Here is a 9870-nt window from a genome sequence, read left to right on the forward strand (position 1 = left end):
GCGGTCAACAGATCATTGATTGTTGTCGCGTGATTGTATAAAACTAAAAAGAAAAAAATATTTCAGCTACGGGAATGAAGAAGATCTAATCCATTTCATCGTCGAAGAATATCGACACTCTCTCGAAGAATATCTAAAGTATCTTTTATTGGCGTTAAAATTCTAATGGCACGGACTTAATAATTCAGAGCGAGCTATCGGATCGTAGGTATCGCAGAATTGTTAGCTAAGATCGATGTGAAACGGGAACAAGTCAATCTCCAGATTTGCTAAAACGGAGACTGAATTCTACATAATATCCGAACATAATATCTGTACTTTCGTAAAGAATTTTAACGATTTTACCAAGCTGTGCTATTACATTTTTCCGTAAAATTCGCAGAGTCAAGTAATACGATCTAATATTTCTTAAAATTCTATGTTTCTTCCAAACTCTACTTTCCCTGCATTCTACGAGTTAAAAAAGAAAATCCGATGCTCGTTCCGTTAGGTGATTTTCGTACGATGCAGGTACGAAATAGTTTTACTTTTCGCGACTGTTGAATTATCTCTAATTAAAAGAATAAACTGTAAGTACGCACTTCGATACTGACCATCGTTGTGGCAATCAGCTACAATTTAATGGTATTTTTCAAGGAGCTTCGACTATTGTCCATCGTTCGGGTCGTCTTCGTGTCTTGTTGTTGTTGGTCAAGTAAAAATTTATCCGAGACGTTTGCATTCCAAAGATTCAACGTTACGTTTGTAGCTTACAAATGATAAGGAGTTCAAGACAAGGAATTGGGATAGGGAAGAGATTATTCAGAGTTTATTCAAAGTTTCATTGTTAGATTCAGGCATATGCGAATAACGTTTGACAATCGTTTTAATCTTAATTAAAATATAATCTCTGGTACGAACAAGTATAGAAGTTTTCTTCGATCTCGTTGTACGTTCTTGGATATTTCCATATTGTATACTTCGCAGGCTTAGAAAGTGTGGCAAGAAACTGCAAAGTGTAAGTCGATACCTAAGTTACACAAACTTATAAAATATTCGCATATGTCTACTCTCTTCATAGATGATAGATTTATCAATACCTCCAAAGGCCCATGTACGATGGAAGATGTAGTTAGTAACCCAGTAATAATGTAGTATCCTCGACCAATTAAGAGAAACGTGGTCCTCTAAGATCAACGCTTCGTGTGATTCTCTCGTACCTTATTATATTTATTATTACTATCGCATAAAAAGTATTGTTATTAATACAATTACTATCAATCTCATTACTTGTCTTCTATCAAATTGAAGCAAGGTATGTATTGCGTTCACACACATGAGAAATCGCTGAGCGCACATTCGAGATATTCTAAATATTACGCGTACAAATATAATCGAATTTGTTGAATTTCTCAAGTTTATTAAAATACCTATATTATATTTGAGAAGACATGATCCGAGAATGTTATCACGTGGACACAAAGAAATTGATTCGACGTTTATACCTTGGATCATTTTAATGATGTGCGATTTAAATCAGCGCGTCCTATTACGAATGTTTGTTATATCAGTTTCAAATTAGGAATCAATTTTTTTACAAATTGGTAGATCGTGTATGCATAACTTATGTACTTACGTTTATACGTGTATGTGTATGGCTGTTCGACCCGAAATACCTTCGTATTATTTCCTTAACCATTATGTTATTGAAACAATAATGATACTGTTTCAAGATTCAATGTACCTCGAAACCTATCTTCTTCAGTTGGAGGTATTAAACAATTTGTATTTAATAAAATTATATTTTAATTCATTTTCATTGTACATATTGAAGGTATGATAATTGCGCGTTAAAATAAGATTGGTACTAATCATTTCTCTTTTAATTAATGTTATAAAATTGTACAAAATAAAGATAATTATAATTACAGAATACAATCCTTTTCGCGAAAACGAATTTTCGATATCTTCAAATATTCTTTTCTACATTCTCGCATTTTTAATTGTTTGTCTTGGAATATAATCCTATCATCCTGGAATAATATAACGTAATATAAATAAATTACTAAATTTATATAATTTTGTCCTGGGTGGCATGATATATGATTCTTGACTTCTCCAATTACAAGCACTCAATCTTTTATAGTACAGTAATCCTCTATCAGCGGCGCTGCAGTGTTATAACTTGTGTATAGGACATGTAATTCCGTTAATCATTAGTATAGTTTGTTTCTTGTATTTAAAGTTGAATTAGAATAATCGTTATCGATGCTTCAATTTGATAAGCGAAAAAGAATGTTCTGAGCTGTGTGTTTCGTGTGTTTTACACTTTCAACACTGTACAACGCACTCTAAAAAGATTTCCAATGCAACATTGAACATGTTATATAGTATACTGTGTAACAATTATTCATTTTTCAATTGTAATGTTAGTAGTTGCAGTTATTTCGATTTCTAAAAATGTATCTTCAATGAAATTTTAAATAATTCGATATACTGAAATTTATACAAGAAAAAGATGGTACGAATAAAGTGGTCTTTAACCAAAGCGCCTAATGTTCTTAAGTGAGTAATAGAAAATAATAAAGAGCAAACATTTTAGCTGCTTGAACATATTATAATATATTTCGTTGCTTTTAGACTTAACTTAAAACAAAAATGGTGGCGTTTTCAAGTCATTATAAAATCTTTGTTTTATAATGAATTTTTAAATTGGAGTTATGTTTGTGACATACTTCTAGAACCAATGTTCTGGTTTGTAGAAAATTTTACTGCTTGTTTAGGACCGGTGAGTACTTTTGTAAACTTTCCTAATTTCATGTATATATTCTTATTTTTTTGACTTATATCTTTATGTGATTCTTATAAAAAAAATTGCTATTGTTCACAATGTATTTACTAAGTTTGACAGTTTACAGGTATTTGTAGTAATGGTAAGCCTTTTAACTGCAAGTATCGTGTACATTGCATATTACATTGGTCTACCATATTGGTGGGAAAAGAGTCCATTGATGACAATAATCCTCTTAGTGATTGGAAATTGGTTATTAGTAAATGTATGTTTTCATTATTATATGGGAGTAAATGTCCCAGCTGGTTATCCACCGGAAGGTGGTCTTATACCAGAGGCTGTGAGTATCTGTAAGAAATGTATTAAACCAAAACCACCCAGAACACATCATTGCTCTGTATGCAACAAATGTATTCTTAAGATGGATCATCACTGTCGTATCCTTTTGAATATATAATATATTATTTTAGTGTTGCCTAAAAACCCTATATATTTTCTAAACAAAGAAACAGCATGGTTAAACAATTGTGTTGGTCATCATAATCATAGATACTTTTTTCAATACATGGTTTTTACAGTACTTGGTATTTTATTCATAATGTTATTTGGTGTAGAAATAGCATATCAAGAATTCTTTCCAGCGCAAGAACCGGAATTAGATGGTCATCCAGTACGCATTAATAATTCTGAAATAATTCCTGTGGTAATTATTATAGTTCTATTTGCAAAAAATGAATTTAATAATTAGATCGAATTTATTTAATTGTTTGTTTGTATCTTAGTCTGAATCACTAGATCATCTAAGTGAAGAGGAATTAGCTGAAATAGCTAAACAAGCTGCAGATACAAGCATTAAAGAATGGAACCGTCGACTTATAGTTTTTGCAGCGCTAATTTGCGTGGCTACATTTGCAGCATTAGGAGCTTTAACATGGTGGCACGCGGGTCTCATTACTAGGGGAGAAACAAGTATAGAAGCACGTATAAATAGCACAGAAACACAAAAGTATAAAGCACTTGGTAAAATATATCAAAATCCATATAATTTTGGACCAAGACAAAATTGGAAGCTGTTTCTAGGTATAATTGGAAGGTAATCTAAAACATTAAATATTTATTAATAAGTATTTTACAATATAATAATAACTTTATATTCTATATCACAGAAGTTGGTGGCATATACTTTTTCCATCTAATCATGGACCATATGGAGATGGTCTCACATGGAAGACCATTCACGATACAAAAATATCTTGAGTATAATTTTCATGCCTAATAATGGCAGAAGTTACACTTATTATTTACAGTCACCCTGAAGTCATTCTTACAAATTAAAAAATCTTCTAGTCAATCTATATTACAACTATATAGTACTATGTGCACATGTTTCAAACAATATTAATATAATCTGAAAATATTAATGTCATCATAAAAATAACACTCACTTTGTGCATTAATAAGATTATTTGATATGTACATACATTGATAGATAACACTTTTATCAAACATTACTACACTTTTAAAAATTATTATCAAATGTATTTTTAACTTTTAATCTTTAAATCAGTCGAAATGTTGCTGGAAAAATAAACAATTTTTTATCTTTGCAAACTAAGGTGTACATTAATGATACAAAACAAAATTTATGGCCAAACAATATCTTCAATCCAGTTAAGATAGTGTGAAACTCTGGTATATACTCCAGGTGTATTGACAATTGCACAGCCTTGTCCGAAACTGGTAATACCTAATACTTGAAATAAGCATTCATTTTTTGGATGGGGAATTTGTAAAGGGCCTCCTGAATCTCCTTGACAAGTATCTTTATTCCAACCACTGAGAGTATCTCCCGCACAAATCATACTTGGCATAATTCCATATGGTATTGCTATTGATGTGGACTGATTGTATTTTATTGCACAATCTATGTTATCAACAATATTAAGAAGAGCCTTTTGCAGTTGATCACTCTCTTCTTCTGCATCTAAAGGTATTGATAATAACAGGTATATTTTTTTAAAGAAATTTTAGTCTCATTTGTTTATCAATACTTTGATCTTACCAAATTCTGTAACTCCCCAACCACTGATCCATGCTTGCATAGGCACAGTATCATATCGTTGGTATAAACAAGCGGGTCTTATTTCATTGTTAAAGGCAACAGTTGTACTTAGTTTTACAAGAGCTATATCAGCATACATAGCAGGAGGTTTATAACTTGGATGTCGTACTATCCTGTTGATCGTAGTTGTGATACCTTGTTGATTATTTCTCAAGTTGGACATACCAATACGAGCATTTGTAGGGCTTCTATTTTGCAGAAGATAGTAGTATTTAAGTAATTTTTACATTAAAAGCTTAACATGATAAATAAGATGAAATAATACCTTGGCCCATAAGTACAGTGTGCAGCAGTAAGTACCCATTTTGGAGCAATAAGAGTGCCACCACATGAAAAAATAAATGACCCATCTAAAGCTTTAATGCCTAAAGCAATCATGTGAGGAAATTCTCCAGGAGAAGCATCAATACCTCCGACAACAAGATGGTTTGTGGTTTTACAATTTTGATTAGGTATTGTAATCACCTCCGGATTTGTACCCACTAAAGACAATGCACTTGTTGTGCCTAAGATTTGTCTTCCATATTCCTCACATTCTAATATATAGAAATTATTAACAATTAATATTATAAACAACAAAGAAGGTTGTTTTACTTAGACATAAATACTTACTAAGCTCCGACTTTGATTTTGAATCTACGTATGGACTTGTTATACTTGGAATTTTATCCATTGGTACCTTCTTATTCTGCATACTTGTGCTAAAATACGAATTATTTATGGGAAATACCTGGAATATTGAAATATATAGAATACTAGTTGCATTAGAATCATGTGGTACGAAGGATTATAATTAAAAGTAGATATATTAACAATAGAGCTTTCTGATACCTTGAGTGGTTTGCTATTTACAGGTGTTTTGTTCAATTCAGTACTATTCCCATTATATGAAACAGACAATATTGAAATATTTGATAAAAAAGGATTCTTTTTATACATTTCACTGTTGCCTGAATTATGAAAAAATGGATTATTGTGGATGTTATCACTTAATCTCCATGACTCAAATTCTTTCTTATTTAAATTCCCTAAAAATATATTCAACTATATTTATTTGTTATTTAAGGAAAAGAAAATAATTTATAATCAGGAGTAACAAAAATTATAAGCAACCTTTCACGAGATCATGTAAAATACTTGAAGCAGAAAAATAGTATAAAGTATAAAATATGGTTAACCTGCTGTTTTCGAGGACACAATTAACGCTATGCTAAATATTAAGCATATAGTAAAAATGTTAAATTGGAGTGTCATTTCTGTAATGAGCACAAATGATCTTTCCTGGTTCTTGAATTAAAATGGTATTATGGAAGGAAAAAGATCATTTGTATCGCTAACAAAATATTCGATAGATAAGCACACGATGTTCCTACTGTTAACCTTAAGCTTCCATTTTTTATTAAATCTTTATAATGAATTAGCAGTGATTACAAAATGATGCATTTATTAAGAATAATATACGGATCCATTCACCAATGTACGGACGTACCATCAGTGTGTATAATTCAAAATAGCGTGCGATTGGTTAATTTGTGGATCTCCGTAATGCGTTCCCGATATCACGTGACTCTGTTTTAAGTCACAAATGTTAATGCTTCCTTATCGTAGAGGAATTTTCCTAATAGTTACGCTATTAATTTTTGTATTGTGAATACAATAATTGTGTTTGTTTCGATTTACATAATTCGAAAATTCAACAACTGAATAGGAATGAAATCGAAATAACTTAGGCATTTTTTAAAAAATGTTTATCTTTTTTGCTCTTTTAAAATTTCTTTATTTTAAAATCATATTTAATCATATTTATTTTAAGTCATATTTATTTAGCATGCTTTATAATATTATTGTTATAGCTGGTTTAAATCAAATGTTGAAAGTTTATAGCTCTAAAATATCAAACCGAAGAGAATTACTCTCCAAGCAAAAGATCCATATTCATTATATAATTTCTAGATGATAAAATGTATTAAAAAGACTATTAAAAGTTATAGGTTAAATTATGTAGTAATTTATGGAAAGAATAATTTCATTATCTCTCATTATTAATCGTTATCTAACCAATATTACTATTGCTAATTACATACTCCAGATATTATCACTATTGCTTAACAAAAGCAAATTATTATATGAACAAGAGCATACAGTATATATAAGGGTTATCACGTAAAACTAGATGTCCAATCTGTCAATTGATAAAAGTTTATGCGTGCAGAGTTCATTTTACCGTCGGAGATGCTCTATTACTTGATCTTTCTGTTTTGCCTGATCTCAGGCACGATTTCTGAAAATACTAAATCGCCGCGTATAGTGATCGTTGGTGCCGGAGCGTCTGGTATCGCGGCTGCATCGAAATTGATCGAGAATGGTTTTGAAAATCTTATTATTTTGGAAGCCGAGAATCGAATCGGTGGACGGGTAAATACAGTAACATTTGGTGAGTCTAGCTTTTACTAAAGTAGCAATAAGGTATTCGCAATTGCAAAATAAGATTTATACACTGTTTACGTTTGTAGACGAGTATGTGATCGATTTAGGCGCGCAATGGGTTCACGGAGAGAAGGGAAATGTTGCGTACGAATTGGTAGCTCCTTTGAACATTACAGATCACTCGAAACCAATGAACGATGAAATATACACATCTACTGGTGAATTACTTGATCCTAGAATCACAAAGAACATTACGGATACCTACCTATCTTTTGGACGCACTAGTCCGGAGATGTCGGATGATGAGTGTCAGCATTCCGTCGGCGAATGTCTCATATATAAGTACGAATTTTATGCTTCGCTTCATGAATGTACTCAGGATAAAAAGATTCAAATGAATACATAGTAATTGTTTTATCAGAAATTTATCTTGAATGTAATTCATAACTGTACGAACCAGGTTATATGGTATTCGAAAGATCGCAAAGTTGAGAACAAGCAAAAAGCAAGAAGAAAATATTATTTAATAGTAACATTATATTGGTGCGTGTAAAAATTGTTGTTATAGTATTATTTACATATATATTATTTATAGTTTTATAACATAATATAATAATATAATATAATATAATATAATATAATATAATATAATATAATATAATATAAGAATAATGTAATATATCATAATAAGAATTTTTATATTAGTATGCAATATTAGGAATGTGCTCTCGAATATTATTACTTCCATATAATTGAATTCGTCTGTTCTTTAACATTATAATTTAATATGATGAATCTGTTCGAGAATTTTAAATAGGCGTTATTATTGCCTGTCTGGCAAGGTCTATTGTGCCAGGCACATTGCCTGTCCTAAATCCATATCTAAAATGACGCGCATACCTTATCATATACTTTATACATTGATCTAAAATAACTTTACATTAGGTTCAAAGACAATTTTGAGATGTTTCCGGAATTAAATGAAACGCTACAGGATCAAATACTGTGGCTGTTGAATTTAATGGAGACTAGCTTTGATCCTGCCGATGACTGGTTCGATATCGCAGCGAAAACGTACACCGATTATAATGTGTGTGAGGGTGATCTGGCGATAAATTGGAGGAAACGAGGATATGGTACTATTCTCGATATATTAATGGTTGGTGTTTATTATCTTACGACAATATATTTTATTCGTTGAACATGGTTATTTACCGTAAATTTCTTAAATAGAAAAGATTTCCAAATCCGGAGGATGAGTTACCTGTGCTAAACAAAACGGTACTTAATGCTGAAGTAACGAAAGTTGACTATTCCAGTGACGATAATACCGTGAAAATAACAACGCTCGATGGAAAAGAATATATAGCCGATCATGTCATCATGACACCTTCTTTAGGAGTGCTTAAAGCACAGCATGAAACTCTCTTTAATCCTTCGTTGCCGGAATCAAAAATTAAGTCTATTAAGGTATATTTCCTTTTTTCCCAGAAAAAATTAAGGTTTAATTAACGATATTTAATTTTCGTTTTAGGGACTGGGATTTGGAAATGCTTGTAAAATATTTTTAGCTTTCGATGATATTTGGTTTACTCCCACAGAAACGAACAATGCAGGATATAGAATTTTGTGGAGTAAAGAAGAAAGGGAGAAGCTTGAGAGCGACGTAAGATTTTAAAGTTGCGCTACAAACGAATATGTTAATTTAGTTGTATAATATAACATAAATTATATTTTTATTTTGTTTAGCCAAAAACGAGGTGGATGCCTTACACAGCAGGCTTTAACTTTGTCGACCACAAGCCTCGTTTATTGCAAGCATGGGTATCTGGAAGAGGGGCGCGGTTAATGGATGACCTCACTGATGACGAAGTTTTTGATCAAACAGTACAAATATTAAATAATATGTTGTTAAAACATTATAATGTCACTAGGCCAATAGCGATGATAAGGTACCATTTTTTCAGCTTCAATCTATTCTTATCTCTATCTGATGACATTCTTTTTGTTTATAGGAGCAAATGGCATCAAAATAAGCATTTCCGGGGTACATATAGTTATCAGAGCATAGATTCTATAAGGATGAACTCTACCGCGAAGCAATTATCAGAGCCAATTATGAAAATGGGGAAACCCGTAAGTTTTATTTGAACGATTTTTAAAAAAAAATGTAATGCCAGATTACATATTGTTTCATCTGTTTCTTTTAGGTAATTCTATTCGGAGGTGAAGCTACCAATAAAAACCACTACTCTACAGTACATGGAGCAATTGCCTCTGGGTGGAGAGAAGCTGAAAGATTAATAAATCTTTACGACAATTAATAGTATAATTGAAAATGCAATGACAAAATAATACATTTTATTTAGATAAAATTGTTCATAATTAATATGATTATAAACATTATTAACACGATAATAAACATGATACGATAAAAATTATATACGTAACTGTACATATATAAAACATAAGAAATTTTTATTAAGTTTGAAATGTGTGCGCGCGTGTTTTCATATTGCATATGTACAGCGAATCTGTGCGACTGTACCCA

The 9870-nt window shown here is 31.2% G+C and overlaps 3 protein-coding genes across 5 annotated transcripts; 2 read left to right on the forward strand and 1 right to left on the reverse strand.

The window, feature by feature from the left end:
* The first annotated feature begins 9 nt into the window (after positions 1-9).
* Positions 10-4381, forward strand: LOC122575775 (palmitoyltransferase ZDHHC16A). Of its 2 annotated transcripts, XM_043745166.1 has the most exons (6): positions 10-2544; positions 2620-2767; positions 2898-3207; positions 3283-3473; positions 3553-3863; positions 3937-4381. In XM_043745166.1, exons 1-6 carry the CDS (start codon positions 2498-2500, stop codon positions 4025-4027), a joined length of 1098 nt encoding a protein of 365 aa, XP_043601101.1. In that variant the 5' UTR covers positions 10-2497; the 3' UTR covers positions 4028-4381. The 2 variants fall into 2 exon arrangements, with proteins under 2 accessions (XP_043601101.1, XP_043601102.1); XM_043745167.1 differs by lacking the exon at positions 10-2544 and having other exon boundaries at positions 2626-2767; positions 2891-3207.
* Positions 4288-6383, reverse strand: LOC122575774 (serine protease snake-like). Of its 2 annotated transcripts, none has more exons than XM_043745164.1 (6): positions 6071-6383; positions 5724-5920; positions 5505-5622; positions 5158-5428; positions 4833-5080; positions 4288-4754 (listed from the first exon to the last, which is right to left on the reverse strand). In XM_043745164.1, exons 1-6 carry the CDS (start codon positions 6144-6146, stop codon positions 4414-4416), a joined length of 1251 nt encoding a protein of 416 aa, XP_043601099.1. In that variant the 5' UTR covers positions 6147-6383; the 3' UTR covers positions 4288-4413. The 2 variants fall into 2 exon arrangements, with proteins under 2 accessions (XP_043601099.1, XP_043601100.1); XM_043745165.1 differs by having other exon boundaries at positions 6006-6102.
* A 674-nt stretch (positions 6384-7057) lies between these two features.
* On the forward strand, positions 7058-9760 carry LOC122575772 (spermine oxidase-like). The gene is made up of 8 exons (XM_043745162.1): positions 7058-7326; positions 7406-7661; positions 8265-8478; positions 8553-8789; positions 8854-8985; positions 9069-9271; positions 9335-9455; positions 9530-9760. The coding sequence occupies exons 1-8, from the start codon at positions 7095-7097 to the stop codon at positions 9641-9643; spliced, it is 1509 nt and encodes a 502-aa protein (XP_043601097.1). The 5' UTR covers positions 7058-7094; the 3' UTR covers positions 9644-9760.
* The last annotated feature ends 110 nt before the right edge of the window (positions 9761-9870 follow it).

The sequence above is a fragment of the Bombus pyrosoma genome, linkage group LG15, assembly GCF_014825855.1.
Source record: "Bombus pyrosoma isolate SC7728 linkage group LG15, ASM1482585v1, whole genome shotgun sequence".
In the NCBI taxonomy this organism is placed as follows: Eukaryota; Metazoa; Arthropoda; class Insecta; order Hymenoptera; family Apidae; genus Bombus; species Bombus pyrosoma.

Excerpts from the sequence above, each read along its gene's own strand:
- LOC122575774 (XM_043745164.1), bottom strand. The coding sequence starts at position 6,146 with ATGACACTCCAATTTAACATTTTTACTATATGCTTAATATTTAGCATA. Across the intron at positions 5,921-6,070 it reads TGTGTCCTCGAAAACAGCAG|GGAATTTAAATAAGAAAGAA; the intron begins GTTAACCATATT and ends ATATATTTTTAG. Across the intron at positions 5,623-5,723 it reads TAAATAGCAAACCACTCAAG|GTATTTCCCATAAATAATTC; the intron begins GTATCAGAAAGC and ends TCAATATTCCAG.
- LOC122575772 (XM_043745162.1), top strand. The coding sequence starts at position 7,095 with ATGCGTGCAGAGTTCATTTTACCGTCGGAGATGCTCTATTACTTGATC. Across the intron at positions 8,986-9,068 it reads GGGAGAAGCTTGAGAGCGAC|CCAAAAACGAGGTGGATGCC; the intron begins GTAAGATTTTAA and ends TATTTTGTTTAG. Across the intron at positions 9,272-9,334 it reads AGGCCAATAGCGATGATAAG|GAGCAAATGGCATCAAAATA; the intron begins GTACCATTTTTT and ends TTTTGTTTATAG.
- LOC122575775 (XM_043745166.1), top strand. The coding sequence starts at position 2,498 with ATGGTACGAATAAAGTGGTCTTTAACCAAAGCGCCTAATGTTCTTAA. Across the intron at positions 2,545-2,619 it reads AAAGCGCCTAATGTTCTTAA|ACTTAACTTAAAACAAAAAT; the intron begins GTGAGTAATAGA and ends CGTTGCTTTTAG. Across the intron at positions 3,864-3,936 it reads TTTCTAGGTATAATTGGAAG|AAGTTGGTGGCATATACTTT; the intron begins GTAATCTAAAAC and ends TCTATATCACAG.